Below are 16,181 nucleotides of genomic sequence, written 5' to 3'. Positions count from 1 at the left end.
TAGGTTAAATAAACTTTTCCTCCCGTTTTTATTCTTAATAATAGTGAATGATTCTGCAGGGATAGAGAAATATTAAGAAATACAGATAATGTAAAAACATAATGAAAAAATTTTAAATTAATAAAATAAAATAAAAATTTAAATTAAAGGGGGGAAACTAGGTGTTAAGGGGATAGAGAACCAGGGTTGGAGATAGGAGGTCCTGAGTTCAAATTTGACCTCAGATACTTCCTAGCTGTGTTGCCCTGGGCAAATCATTTAACCCCATTAGCCCATCTCTTAAACTATTCTTCTACCTTGGAACCAATACTTTAGTATTGACTCTAAGGCAGAAGGTATGAGTTTAAAAAAAATTTTAAGGGAATCAGGAAGTATATAAGTCATTTCAAGTCACTGAAAATGATTTTTTAAATTGTAATTGCTAGGTCATAAAAGGGTTAAATATAAATCTAGAAAAATCTATATACTTGGAACTGTTCACTCTCCCCAAAATCATGAATAAAGAGTTGTTATCTTGCAATGAAATGAGTTCTAATTTGTAACATTTTGTCAAGTCAAAATCAGTAATTACTATAAAAAAGGTTTTAAACCTATTTGAAAAGCTGATGAGAACTCTTAGCTCTCGGTTGCAGAAATATATCCAATTCCAACCATCTATTCAGGTTTTCAACCTAACAAAAGTCCCTCAGGTAAAGAGATTAGCCTGGTGATGCTGAAAAATAAGTCCAACCACCAACTTCCACTCCCCAGCGGAGCATTGCAAATAAAGTCACTAGTGCACGGAGAACAGTGCTCATATAGCTCATGTAGCCGGTAAAGATGTCCTATCTGGAGTATGTTTTTAGTGTAACTAGATGAAATGCTAGATGTGTTACAGTAGCAGAAGCGGCCATCTAGAATGTGCATGAGCACAGAAGGCTGAACAGGAGGGATGTGACACGGGCCAAAAGAAGGCGGCAGCAATAGGGAATCTTACACCGGACGCACACAAGATGGAACAGATTTGCCACTGCCCAGTGGGCTAAAAACACTCAACTGGAAAAAGAGAAAAAGGCCACACTGGGGAAAATACCAAGTTAGTATTTGTATCAGAGGGGCCCAATCCAGGCACTTTGGGCCACACGTTGCCTTCATTTAGTTTTACATTTAATGATGCAAGAGAATGAAGGTAAAAAAAGCCCCCAAACAGGATTTGGGAGGCAGCTAGGTGGCATAGCGGATAAACTATCAGGACTGAAGACAAGAAAACTCTTCTCTGAGTTCAAATCTGGTCTCAGACACTTACTAGCTGTGTGACCCAGAGTGAAACACTTAACCCTGTTTGCTTCAGCCTTCGCATCTGTAAAATGAGCTGAAGAAGGAAATGGCAAACCACTCCAGTATCTTTGCCAAGAAAACCCTAAACAGAGTCAAGAAGAGGCAGACACAACTAAAAGAACTGAACAACAAAACAGGGGCTTGAATACACGGAATTAATTGTATAAATAATATAAGCTTTTCTTAGTTTATTCAACATAATAAATTAATTAAATATCAAACAAAGGAGTAACTGTCTGGTGTAGAAGGTTATGGTAGAAAAACTAGTAGATTTAGAGTCATAGAACCTGGGTTCAAATCCTGGAGCTACCACTGACTATCTGCGCAGACAAGACCTTTAATCTCTGTGGACCTCATTTTTCTCATCTGTTAATAGAAGGTGGAATGAACTAAATTAGTGGATCAAACTTAAATCGAAATGGGGGCCACTAAACCCTAATATAAGTCTACCCATGAACCACCTACTGACCTAGAAAACCACAAATTAATATTATGTTCTATTGTATTTTTATTTATTTTGTTAATGTTTCCCAATGGCATTTTAATCCAGTTCACTCCCACTGAGTGTTGCCCACAGTCTTGTTGGACTACCCGAGATGTGTCTGACATCTCTGGGCTATGGGAGATGCGCTTGACATCTCTGGATTACCAGAGATGGGCTTGACATCTCTGTACTAGAGAGCCTCCAAGATCCTTTTCTAGTTTAAGCCTATGATTCTATGATCCATACTAACACAATGATGTCCTAGGGGAAGGGAGGGGAAAGAGGCATAAATCTTGACAGGTTATTAACTATAGGATAAGTATGTAGAACAGTGGATAGAGTGCCTAGCCTGGAGTCAGGAAGACTCATCTTCCTCCAAGTTCAACTCTAACTTCATATACTTATGAGTTCAGTGACCCTGGGCAAGTCACTTAACCCTATTTGTCTCAGTTTCCTCATCCATAAAATGAGCTAGAGAAAAAGATAACAAACAATTTCAGTATCATTGCCAAGAAAAGTCCAAACAGGGTCCCAAAGAGTCAAACATGGTGAAACAAGGCAACAACAATTAATTATAAATGGAGCTAATTCTGTGATGCAATTAGCCTAGGATCTGATGATAGAACTATACTAAACCTATCAAAATTGAAAATCGTTGAGTACTGTTTGTGACAACTTTTGTGTATCTGATGCCTTAGGGGCAACAATTTCAAGTTTTCATGAAAAGATTGGATTTTTTAAAGTAACAACAGTAGACTTTTGTGAAATCCACATTGGTGGAGTAGGAAGGACAATGGGAACAGAAGGGATCTCAGAAGCCATCTAGCCCAGGCTCCTCAACCTTTCTGTGCATCACGGAACCCTTTGGCAGCTTGATAAACCCAATGGATTCTTTGCCAGAATAATGTTTTTTAGATTGAACAAAATAAAATACATGTGATAAAAAAGGAAAATAATTAGACTGTGAAACACTTATCACTATTAAAAAAAAAAAGGTCACAGCCCCCAGGCTAAGTTCTGATAGTCCAATCTTCTCTTTTAGCAGCTGAGGAAAGTGAAGCACCAAGGTGTTAAATAAGTTACAGAACCCCAAACTGTAGAAGCGAGAATATCTGAAAGTTTTTCAGGCTTTTCCGAACAAAAACTTCTCCAAATTTTAGAGTAGGCAATTTCTTTCTCACTTTTAAAGACCTTTTGTATTCTGTCTAAGAAGTACTGACTTTCTGTCATCTTCATGTCCAAAGGTTGTCTGTTAAAAAACTGTTTCAGTTCCAAAATAATAGGTACTTTCAGGTTTTAAATAAATGGTAAAAGCAGGTATGAGGGAGAAAGGAGTTGGAGAGAGGCAGGCAAGAGTGTGGGTGAGCCAGAATTGAATATACAAAAGGAAGGAATACCCTGAGGGTGCTTGCCACCTATAAAAGCAAACATTTAAGCAAAGCTTCTCAAGACTTCAAATTCCCTAAGGTAGATCATCACAAAAATATGAAACTAGGACAGTGATCACTTTACTCTTTTTGTTCATCTTTGATTTCCTACTTCTCGAATTTGCCCACTGACTTGCCCAATTCTCCTAAAACAAATCTGAAGCATGAATACTGTAGTTACTGCCTGATGTTGCTGCTAATATACAATGTCCCTACACTTTCTGGTTTCCAATTATTTATCTGTAAATAAATATCTAGTTTTTTTTTATCTTATACATTATCCTTTGTCAGAATCCCATCTCCTTCTGGCTTCTTACCTGATACTTCTAATTACAAAAAAATGTTCACCTAAATAAGCCTCTAAAGAACAAACAGAATCATAAACTGGAAAACTGAGTTGGACCATCCTAGTCATCTAGGTCTCCCTGAAACCATTGCCCTTAACTCTCCACAAGGTCTCTTATATCCTGGTAGGGTAAGAAGCTATCTATAATGATAACCCAAACAAGTTATGACAAAATCTCCAAATTAGATTGACCTCAGTAAGTCTGTAAAGAAGAAAAAAAATGTGAAGATATAAAACATGGCAAGAAAACAACCATATGTTTAGAAAAATATATTGTTAGACACTTCTTCATACTATTTCCCCAATAGATAAATGTATTATGCAATCCCAGGCTTCTTGTTGTTGCTGCTGTTGCTGCTGCTGCTTCTGCCATTGGTCCATCATTTTTCTAAGAGGAACAAAGACATCAGAAGGTGATGTCTTGACTTTCTAGTGAACTGGATTTCAGTGGGACAAAGCTGCACAAAGTTGTTCAGACTCACTCTCTTCTAGAATCATCTGAATCAAGTGGCAAGACAAACGTCAAGACAGCTCTGGAAGAAGTGGATGATGTTGGATTCTTCAATGTCTAACCAAACTCCAAGCTCCACAGTGACTGCTTCAACTGCCTTTCTGACCATTGGAACAAACTGTTCTCATCCGTATCCCTCCCCCTAATTCACCAACAGGTTTAAGGTCTTTCAGTTACCTAGTCTACAGCCCTGGTGTGTAGCAGTCCAACAAGAAGAAACATCATGTACTCTTTAATGGCATACATAGCCTTAATTAATTCTACTGCATCCTAGGAATAGGTTAACTATGAAGATGAAACATCAAGTTTGGGCTTTGGGTTTTTTTTTTTTTAACTAACAATCAAACTATGCACTTCCTTCTGTTGAGCAGATAGTAGCTTTGTTACAAGTCTGCTATCTAGACAAGCTACACACAGCTTTGAGCATTGGGTGTTGCCTATCTATGCCATCCATATGTCATGGGCCTCTTAAGAGTGTCAGACTATGTCGCATTTACAAGCACTACAGTGTAAGGGAGATCTTGTTTCAAAGAAAGTTTCCGTTGTTTAGTTTTTTAATTGTCGTTTAAAAATTGCTTCCATTTTTTTAAAGTAATCTCTGAGAGTAAGTCAATATGTGGCCTGCAGGGATCTTTGCGGATGGTCCCCGTTTTTATTTAAGTTTGATACCACTGTCTTACATCGGCTTCTAGTCTGATTTCTTTGCAATCCTCTCCTGCTTTATATTTAAATCACCAGTGCCTAGGGCATTGCCTGGCAGAGTAGGTACTTAAATGCTTTTCCAACTAATGCATTGCTGGTAGAAGTATGAATTGATCCAACCATTCTGAAGGGCAATTTGGATCATGCCCTTTGATCCAGCAGTACCCCTACTGGGTGTGTATCCCAAAGAGATAAAAACTGGTCAAGAACCTGTTTATGCACAAATATTTACAGCTATGCTCTTTGTGGTAGCAAAAAAAATAGAAAATGAGGAGATGTCCCTTGATTGGGTGAACAAATGGCGGTATATAATGGTGAAGGAATGCTGTTGTGCTACAAGGGATGATGAGTTGATGGATTTCTATAAGAACTGGCAAGACCTCCATGGACTGATGCACAGTGAAATAAGCAGAACCAGGAGAACTTTATATATAATAGCAAATATTATGGGACAATCAAATGTGATAGACTTTGCTACCAACTGCAATATAATGATCCGGGGACAATTCTATGGGACTTAAGAGAAAGAACACTATCCACATCCAGAGAAAGAACTGTGGGAGTAGAAATCCAGAAGAAAACATGTTTGGGAGTTTGGGTTTTAAAGGCTTGCTCTTTAACAAAAATGAACAATATAGAAACGGGTCCTAGTATAACCCAGTGGAATTGCTTGTCAACTCCAGGAGGGGGGAGGGATGAGAGGAGGGAGAAAACATGAATCATGTAACCATGGAAAAATATTTTTATTAAATAAATAAATAAATAAATGCTTCTCCAAAACCTGATTTCCAAGAGCTCTTCTTCTTAACATTCTGTTATCAGAATAAAGCATGCCAGTTTTAAGTCATCTGCTGATTTTTTCTCCATACCTGCCTATTATAACATTCACAACCTGCACATAGTACTTTACTTACAATATGTGTTGAATTAAAGAGGCTAAAAAAAAACTCCAAGATAAAATTTTAATTATATATTAAACTGTTGTCTAGAGGTATGAAGTGCATTTGATTCTGCTGAACACACACACACACACACACACACACACACACACACACACATGCAAGCAGTTCTGAATTTATTTTTGGCTATAAAACAATTGGCTAGAACCAGGACTGTTTTCTCCATAGAAATAATGCTATAAGAAGATGATTATGCCCCCCAGGCCCTCCCCTAAAGGCCTATTTAACTCACTAAGTACCTGAAACATAACGATTATACCAACGATGCCATATTGCTGGAGAGCCAGTGATGAAATAAGACACAGAGCCTGCCTAAGAGGGTCATCATCCACTAAGAAAGGATAAGACTTCTATGCCAGAAAACTACATCTAAAAGTCAAATGTAACACGTGGGAAGAAGAGGTCCAAAGAATGTGCTCTGAGAAATATGAGGAGAGAGAAAAGGAGACACCTAAGTTGGATACTCTTGGGAGAGATGTCAGACAGAACATTAGAGGTGAGAGGGAAAGCAATCTGTTCCAGGCAAGAAGTACAAAATAAGCAAAGGTTAAGAATGGAAAAGAGGAGGACAAAAATGAGGGATGGTGAGCCTCCTTTTACCTAAATATGGAGTGTAGAAAAAGGAACAGTGCAAGTTAAGTGGAATCATAATGTGGGAGTGAAAGTCTTCAGTGTTCCTCATAAGGCATTCATACTTTGCAAATAGAAGACAATGTAGATTTCTGACTGGAGGAATGCTGTCATTAGAGGGATATTGGAAAAATCATGAGGGCAGCCATCCAAAAGATGAGTTGGCAATGAGATACTAGAGGCAGGAAGGCCAGGTAAGAAGCCAGCTATTATGATAGCCCAAGCAAGAGATGATGGCATTTCCAAACTAGAGTGGGGTCAAGGGAAAAGGAGAAGAAACATGAGGGATGCTATGAAGATAGGCTGGGAAGACTAAATCCTTCTGATCATTCAGCAGGCAGAATTATCTTTGGCTCTTCCTTCTCCTTGGCCATTCCTATCTAATCAATTGCCTTTCATTGATATAAGGAACAAAGAAGTAGGAGCATATTTCCTAGAAGAAGCTAACATAATCAATTATGAACACAAGCAATAAGAGAAAGGTACTCCTCTTCCCACTACTTTCCAGGAAATAATTTTTAAAAATACATACTTCTATGGCACAGTAAGTCTTGCAAAACACTTTCCTCACCAAACAAAAACACCAAAAAAAAAAAAAATCCTCTAAGGCAGATACTTCACTAAGGAGGGGATTCCTTCTAATGATACGGATAACATACCCTTCCATGCCTGCCCATCCAATGCTACTTTTGACCACATCCTTTCAAAAATTCACCAGAGTCCATACTACATGCTAGGCATCTCCCTCATGTTCTCTTGTCATCATGAGGATGTGAAAACTGGTGTTCTCCCTCAGTTTCCCCTTTTTCTCTCTATCATCTTTTCTTTTTTTTTAATCATATATTTCTTTGAAAGCATCTTTTACCTCTAAGATACCAATTGTGCAAACCCACAGCCCTCATGCAGTCATCAAACCTCCCCAGTAGAGCCTGAACCAGACTGAAATATAATTGGGAAATATCAGACAAAGTAAATAAAAATATAATAAAGCATAGATAGATAGCATTACATTTTAAATTTAAGTCACTATGCAGCCTGAAGAGATTCCTATGCATGGACAGTAACCCCATTTCTACTGGAGTTCCATACCACTGCTCTATGTTGCTTCTTCCACATCCTTTCCAATATTTAAAGTGTGTCATTCTCCCTATGTCCAACATGATGCTTTGCCCTGTGAATAATTTTAAGGGGGATATAATACATTAGGGAAGTGGTGGGCAAGAAGGGATAATCTGAAAAGTGAGAGTATGGATGAATGGAGACATAGAAGAGAAAAAAACCAATAGGAGATTGGATTGTGTTTCTGACATTGGAAAAAAGAGGAGAGGTGAAGGTATATGGGGGAGGAGTGTATATAGAGAAATATATGTATGTATGTATGTATGTATGTATGTGGAAGATAGTAAAGGGGCTAACCAGAAAATGGCCAGAGATCAAAGAAAAGCACACCTGGAGCATACAGCCTGATACAGAAGAGCCACTCATGAAGTATTCACCAATCAGGAACCTATATTTTATGGAGTGATATTGCTCATAATCTTCCCCATCTTTCTACTTAAGATTTTATGAAAGTTTATATTCTAAACCACTGTAGCTTTTGGCTGCCATGTCAATTCTCTTAAGTGTTGGGAGATATAGGTGGGTTTTATCCTTTTGTTTGAGGTAGACAAATGGCCCAGTAGATACAGCATTGGACCTAGAGTTAGGAAGCATTTACTTTTCAAACTCAAGGTCAGAAGCAAACTAAAAAGTTGTGTGACCCTGGGCAAGTCATTTAACCTCTATCTGTCTAAGCTTCCCCTTCTAAAAATGGGGATAATAATAACATCTGCCTCTCAGCAATTTTGGGAGGATAAAATGAAATTATAAAGTATTTTAGAACATTATATATAAATATTAGCTATTATTACTATTATTGGTTTTCTAGATAATATCCTATTTATAGCTATTAAATTTCTGTAAGAAATTGTGACAATTAGTTTCATTGTCCTTTCCTCCATTCCTTTCTCATTTGTATCAATAAATCATTTAAATAAGTTTGAATTGATTTAACTGAATATTACATCTATTTCTTGGGTTTAACCTTTCTTCTAGCTTTGTATCAGTTTTGATCTTTGCTCTTAAATAACTAATCTGACTGGACACACTCAACTGATTCAGGTAAGATTCTCATGTTGGTAACATGCTCTTTTCTATCTATTAAAATCAAGTCAATTTGATTTTTGTTATCTAACATGTTCCAATTCTTTTCTCAGAGAAAGTATTTATTATTGTGTGTATGTATATTAGGCTTCTGCTTGGGAGTCCATGAACATAGGCTTTTAAAAAATATATTGACTATTTCAACATTAGTGTATTTCTTTGTAATACTATATATTTTATCTTAGGCATTTAAAAGCAATATTCTGAGGAGGGGTGCCTAAACTTTACCAGACTTCTAAAGGGATCCATGGCACTCCCAAAAACATAAGGAGCATCTGCTTGAGAATTTCTCATTGCTTACTCCTGGATTTATGTTCTCAGTCCTCATTCATGCCCTCCTTTGCACCAAATATTGAAGCACACATTGATTTCATTTGAAGGGTCTTATTGGAGTTTTAGTCGAACTTCTCAGCCTCATCATGGCCATAGATGGCTGTCGGTATTTAAGCTGCAATCATTTTATGGCATTATTTATAAAAAATACCTACAGTACAAGACCAAATGTCTCAAAGAGGGCTAGACCAGAGTGGAAGATTGTAAAGTTGAGATAAGCAGTGTAAAAATTATTCTCAGTTTACAAAATGAGGAAACTGAAGCTGACTGCAATTAAGTGACTTGCTCAAGGTCACACAGCGTTAGAGTCAGGGCAGGTTTCTTTAAGGGGCTCATCTGGGGACCTAACTACTAAGTATCTCCTCTTCACCCTGTAAAAATATAATTCTCAACAATCAAGTGCCTTGTGTTTTAAGCAAACAGGTAACTGCCTCTGTGTATAGGACTAAGAGGAAGATAATATCAAACACACAGCACCTACTTCACCAAGACGTAGGTACTGGAGGGAAAAGGAATCCTGACAGAAAGGTCCAGGGATGGGACTAAAGAAACGGTCGGTGCTGAATGAGGTGAAGTCCCCAATCTATGGATACATCTCTGACACTTGGTCTAGGAACAGCTCTCCTTTCTCTTCTTCTCTCAGTCCTTCTAGTGACACTGCCTGCTGCTTCCATTTAGAGCTTTTTTTTTTTCCTCCTACCTCCCACTCCAAATCCCTTCCCCCCCCCCCAAACTTAGCTGTCTTTTCCTACTTTTCAGGCATCAACCAATGTCAGAAAAGTCTAACCAGTATTTTTCTATCTTAAAATATTAGAATAAAATTTTCCTTCCAAATATTTCCCAGGCTTTTAAATAATATCTTTCTGGTTTAAAATTATTTCATTTCCCCTTTTTCCTAGGTTTGTCTGAAAAAAGAAAGAAACAAAAGTCTGACCTTTTAAATGAAGTGAATAAGTATTCACTTTCCAAGTATTCTTTTATTTAAAAATATATTAACCAAAGAGTCTATTTATTTTGGGAGTTCCTCCAAGGCAAGTAGATTATAATTCAATTTACAAGTAAATTTTTAGTGATGTGAATTTTATATAAAGTAACAGGCATAAGGTTTGTTTTTATTTCAACACAGAATCCAATAGGGAAACCACTTGTGAAGAGGAAAGAAAGTAAAGTACTTTGTGCTATGAATACTTTCTCCAGGTAAAGCTCCAGAACATTATGTTAATATTAATTATATGCTGATTAAGGGGGGGGGGGGGGAAAGTGACTGTTGCCATAGAAACAGCCTCAGAAGTTTAAGGCTCTCCAGCTTTGAGCAGTCATACCTGTTCCTCAACTTAATTCTGATCTTATTGGTTTCTGTTTGATGGGGGGGAAAGGTTAAGAATTAAGAATGTCTCAATTCACTTAATAGAGTGACTAGGATCTTAACAGCCACACCTAGGATAAAGTAAATCATGGGCAGCAATTCCTTCCCCAGACCAAGTAAGAGTCAAGAGAAATGGAAGCGACTCTTTCAATTAGTAGAGGGGTTTGGTCTGGATCTTTTAAGTGACTGCTCTTGATATTCATTTTAATCACACTTTATTTTTTAAAAGAAAAGAAGTGGAGGAAATGGATAGATCAATGTTAGTTTGTTGTATGCCACATCTGCCTAGAAATGGTCCACTGCACTAACAGCTCTCAAGAGATCTCTTCCAAATGAATTTCTTCCCATCATTATAAGTCAGACATTGCCCACTCATATAAGTGCTCTGAGTTCTGTTTTAACCACACACCTTGGCAGAGATGTCATATTCGAACCTTTGAACTCTCACCATGAAAGTCTCCCAGACTTGGGAAAGTAAGAGTCAAGAAACACTCTAGTGAAAATTAACGTTTCCTCCCCTAGTCCTACCTGCACCTATCACATCATGAATTTCCTGTCACCTAACAAACGTAAGTGACATCGTTCTCAACTTTGTCACCGATTTACGGTGTTGCCTACTTCAATCCTATCATTTCTTCCCTATTAACTGAGAAGCTGGTAAGAGTATTTTATCCAAGCTTTCTGTGGGTGTGAGCAAGCTGGTTTAATGAGCATTTGTTAAACATTCTTAGATTCTTATTTAATAAAGATCTGTGATTAGACAGTGGCTTTTTCATGGACTCAAGTGACTTTCTAAAGGCATTCTTTGAATCATTTTACTTTCGGTGACTTAATTTACTCACCTGTAAAATGACTTGCCTATGATCGGTGGGAAAAGTAGATTATAAATTATATATATTTTTGCCTAGTCAGTAACAAGAATCAGAGTATGCTTATAGGGAGCTAAAGTAGTAGTAGTGGTGGTGGTGGTGGTGGTAATAGCTAACATTTATAGTGTTGACTTATGTGCTAAGTGCTATGATAAGAACTTTACAATGATTATTTCTTTTGATCCTCAGAAAAACCCCAGGAGGTAGCTTCTATTATTATCCCCATTTTACAGATGAGAAACTGAGGCAAAACAAAAGTTAAATTACTTGCCTAGGGTCACACAACAAGTAAACTCCTAAGGAAAGATTTGAACCCAAACATTCTTGGACTCCTGAACATTATCATACATCAGTGCCTCTTAGAGGCTTATCATCACCATAATGATCATTGCTGACATCTATATAGTACTTACTATAAGAGCTTTACAAATATTTTTTTACCTGATCTTCACAACACTCTTGAGTGCTCCTATTATCTCCATTTACTGATGAGGAAACTGAGACAAACTGATATTGTAAAGTTAGAGGCTGGCTTTGAACTCAGAGCAAAGGCAAAAAAATACTGCTTGTCTTATTATTATAATTTGCAAAAAGATGAAAACAATCCTGAATTCTTCAGATGAGAGGGGGAAAGGATCCACTGTACTAGCTAAATAAGGATTAGACAAACATGCATAAATGGCATATCTACAAACTTTTAAAAGAGAAAGATTACTTATGTGCATAATAGTATCTACCTTAGAAGAAGAATTGCAAATTCAATTGTCTATCCCTAACGCTACTCATTTTAGTGTTCCAAATATATGAAAGGGTATCTCACTGTACTGAAAGTGCAAAAAAAGTCAGAAGTTTCGAAATTCAAGATTTATGTCAGAGACCCATCTCAAGTTCAAAGCTGGATGCTAAAAATGATATGATACCATTAAATGTGGGCAGCAAGAAAACATCCACAAAAATTAAATAGCACTATTTCATGTGAACAAGAAAATCAGAAAAAATAAAAACCAAAACAGGATGCCCTTATAGGCTTTCATTCCTTTATTTAAATTATGCCATTGGATTCTTTCAATCTGCTTAACCAGGTCTAACCAGAAAAAGAGGAGGCGGAGCCTTTGGTCCAAAAGCCTCCAAACCATTTCAAGTCTTAAGTGTCCAAGTGGGAATAAGAATTCAGAAACATAAACCTTGCCATCAGTCAACAAACACCCTGGCCTTCTTCCCCAACTAACTTAATTTTAACCCCCAAAAGTTTGAGTTTAATTTGGAAGCTTCTAAACAATCAGTTCTTACCTAAATCCCTTCAACAAGTCGCAACTAAAGGTTTTCTCGAGTTCTTTCAAGAGTAACAACCCAGTTAGAGGAAGTCTGATGTATATTACTGAACAAACCGAAATAAACACCCAGCCCTTCTTTCCTCTCCAAGTTCAAATTTCCCTGAATCCTCTCCTGCCCCCGCTTCTAATCCAGTGAATGTTCACCCCCTTCACATCCCTGAATTCATCTTCCAAGTTCATTAGGAGAAAGGGGAGGAGGGAAGACGGAAGGGAGAAGAGATAATAGAAGATGGGAGGGACTGAGTCTGGAGAAAACCTACAGAGGCAAACAAAAACAAAAACATCCACCACCGCCCCCACAACCCAACAAACTTTCTATCCTTATGGTAAAGAGTAAGAAATCTCACCCCCCCCCCAAAAAAAAACCCCGCTTTGGGGAAGAGGAGAGGAATATTGAAAACCTCTCCACAGAGGTGAAGTGCTGAGGGGTGGGCAGCTTCACTTTGGGGAGGATCTGCGTGGGCAAGAGAAGCTAAAACCCGGAGAGGAAAAGGGTCTGAGCCCAGGCAACCTCACACTGTCCAGAGGCAGCTGCATCCACGCCTTGTCAGTGCCCTAACAATTCTCTTCTTTCTCCCCTTCCCTCCCAGCAGTCACATCTGCCCAACCTCGGTCTCCTCCAGCCAGCCTGCCAGCCCCCCAGCAAGCAGCAGTGGCACTAGCTCACCTACCTGGTGCAGGGTCTCGGCGGGGAGCTGCGATGCCCTGAACAGATCTCCCACTTGGCTGGCCCCTGCAGTGACTGCAGGTCCGGGGATCGGGGCTCCCCTGCCCACTTCAGAGGGTGGTTGAGGGTGTACAAAGGAGGAAGAGGACGACGAGGAGGAAGAGGACGAGGAGGAGGAGGTGGCGGAGGCGCAGCAACAGCGCGCGAAGAGCTCCGAGTAGCACTGCTGTTCACTGTCACTCAGGGGCAGGGGCACCGGGCAGTAGCCCGCGCTGGCCCCAGACAACGAGGATCCCGCAGCCGCAGCTGCTGCTGCAGCAGGGGCGCTGGCGCTGGCTGCTGCCCCAACAGCCCCAGCCGTCCCCGCCGCCGCCGCAGGTCCCTGCTCCATGGGCCGCCCGTGAGCAGGGAAAGGGAACTCGGCCAAGGAAAGGAAACGCGCGGGGAGGCGGGGATCCCGGGGACAGCTGCAGCAGCTGGACTTTGCAGGCGGAAGGGCTGGTGCAGCAGCAGCAACAGCAGCAGCAGCAACAGCAGCAGCGGCCGCACCTCCCACTCTGGCCTCTCTCTCCCTAAGCCCCTCTCTGCAATGTTTATTCTGACTCCGCCAGCAGCCGCCCGCCCGGGGCCCCTGTTCCTCGGGTCTCCTTCTCCTCCTCCTCCTCCTTCAAGCTGGCTCACAACCCATCCCCCTCCCCCTTTCCTTTCCTTTAATGTTGTGCCGCGGCAGCTCCTACCACATGGAAACAGAGAGAGGCGCCATTTTAGCCAATCAGAGACCGGGGATCCCCGGGCCCGCGACCACTAACAGCCCCACACTCACACACACACACACACACACACACACACACACACACACACACACACACGCACACGCACACGCACACACGCACACACGCATATACTCAGCCTCTTCTCCCCGCCTCCAGCTTCAAACACGCTGCGCTCAATGCCTTGATCTCACTATTATTCTCTGCTTAGGTGACCACCACCCCTATTCCTCGTTCCACCTGCTGGCCCTTCTCGGCTTTCCCATCACACAGACGCACACCTCTCCACGGGAGGCTGGGGGAGGGGGAGGCTCGAGAAGGTGGTCTAGAAGTTCATCTCCCCCTCACCCGGACTGGAAGAGAGGTCTATATCCCTTGTCTCTCTTTCTGCAAAGGGAAGAACATTCCCTCCCCCGCAGGGTTTGGGAAAGATGTATCCCGCCCCACCTCGCGGAATTTTAGCAGGTGTCCTTCACGGATTGCCTCAGCCTCCACACGGATGTTTATCCCTGGGGCCGCCTTCCCACACATGGGATTAGATATGATTATGAACAAGCATAATGTAAACATTCTCGTTTTTATTGTTCCATTTCGGTCCCCAGAGCGGGATGTAGTCTTGTATACGTCTGTCACGGCTGAATCCCCTAAGAGGAAGAATGCAGACAAGGTTAGATCCCCATTCTCAGAGAGAGCAGGAACTGTATGTGTGTGCTTGTGGGTGGCACAGCGCAGGACTGGGCTGGGCAATGACGGGAGGGATATATCACAGTGACTCAACCCCGAGAATCCTAAAGCTACCTGGGACATTAGGAACCAAAGCCCTGGTGTTGTGGCTACTCAAGTTCAAAGACGTGAAACGATTTGCCCCGCCAGCTTAGTGACAAGACTAGGACGAACCTCCAGTCCAGCGTCCTTTCCCTTATGCCGCTCGCTCTCCCCATCTTACATAGCATCATTAGACTTCATGCTTTCCAAAGCCTTTCCACAAAGGGAGCGCAGCAAGAACAACTTTTGCCCCTGTTTCTGTTGCATTTTAAAGTTTATAAAGCTCTTTCCTCACAAGGACCTCGTATACATTCTACTCTGACATGTTTGTTTTTAAGAGAAAATAAGGAATCATTTTTGTTTCTAAATAAAAACTGACTTACATAAAATTAAAAAGAAGTTGAAGGAAGCTTATCAAAGACTGGCCAGTGGAGAGCGCTTTTGGAAAACTTGAATTCAAATCTTGCCTCCTCACTTAATTAGCTGTTTGACCTTGGGCAAGTCAACTGGATCTCTCTGTGTCTCACGTTCCTCCTTTCACACTCAGGTACTTCTAGGGGAGACTTAATCCCTATGAAGGAGCTGGGCTGCTTGGCCTCTGAGATCTCTTCAAGATACCAATCTAGGATCCCTGGAATAGGGCAGCAGGAGGACTCCTCTATTTCTTTTTCCTAATGCTCCAAATGAATATATATATATATATATATATATATATATATATATATGTGTGTGTGTGTGTGTTCTCAATGATTTGGTAATATTTATTCCAACAATGGGGACTATGACCAACTGATGGCAGCTCATCCCCATCCTGTTTAGTATTCCTCCATTTCTTGCTTATGGGTCAGCACAGGTAGACCACCTAGAGACACTCCTCCATTTCTCCTGACATTAACGTAATATGAATGACTTCTGTCTGGAGTTGCCTCTATTCATCATCCATCCTGGACTAGGACATTCTTAAAAGGATGCCAAAACAAGCTGATAGGACTTGAGGAGGCTAGGCAAGAGGTTAGATCAGAATCATCTTCCCCATCAGAGTAGGAGAACTATCTTAATCCCTCCCTCATACAAGTTAAGCTAGTTTCTCTTTTTAAGGTTATTGAGACAATCGGCTAGACTTGGTTGGCTGAGAGGCTAGGTGCTCACCCTGTTTCTATGTCTTTTCCATTTAAAATATTCCTCAGAGAAGGTTTTAAACTAAATGACACAAAGTGGGGAGTTAGTGGAAAGCCTCTGACCCAAAGGAAAAAGTCAAAAAACAAGACCACACAAAGAACTACTTGTCTCATTTGGGCTTTTCTTCAAGAAAGAAATGGTCAAACCACCCACTTTAGAAAATTAAGAAGGGGACATAGGAATATATGGTAAATACTTCAGGAATCTATGATTTCATTTATCTTCCCTCTCCAATGCCACTTGGTAGATGGTCTTTAGTACGTACCATATTTGGAGAAAGAAAGAAAAATCATTCTGCTCCCAAGCTGATGATAAGGGAG

General features: G+C 40.3%; 1 protein-coding gene across 28 annotated transcripts in view; it reads right to left on the bottom strand.

The window, feature by feature from the left end:
• The window catches only part of REPS2 (RALBP1 associated Eps domain containing 2), a 257,690-nt gene extending 243,405 nt beyond the window's left edge, over positions 1 to 14,285 (bottom strand). For 6 of the 28 annotated variants that reach the window (XM_056808631.1, XM_056808634.1, XM_056808636.1 and 3 more), the window contains exon 1: positions 13,152 to 14,281. In XM_056808631.1, coding sequence (XP_056664609.1) covers positions 13,152 to 13,538 — 387 coding nt within the window. In that variant the 5' untranslated portion in view covers positions 13,539 to 14,281. Of the gene's footprint in view, positions 1 to 13,151 lie in introns of all 28 variants that reach the window. The other 22 variants (XM_056808633.1, XM_056808639.1, XM_056808638.1 and 19 more) reach the window with 7 other exon arrangements.
• Positions 14,286 to 16,181: the final 1,896 nt, after the last annotated feature.

This window comes from Monodelphis domestica, chromosome 8, assembly GCF_027887165.1.
Source record: "Monodelphis domestica isolate mMonDom1 chromosome 8, mMonDom1.pri, whole genome shotgun sequence".
Classification (NCBI taxonomy): domain Eukaryota; kingdom Metazoa; phylum Chordata; class Mammalia; order Didelphimorphia; family Didelphidae; genus Monodelphis; species Monodelphis domestica.
The sequence above is the reverse complement of the archived record's forward strand: the minus strand, read 5'-3'. Positions and strand labels throughout refer to the sequence as shown.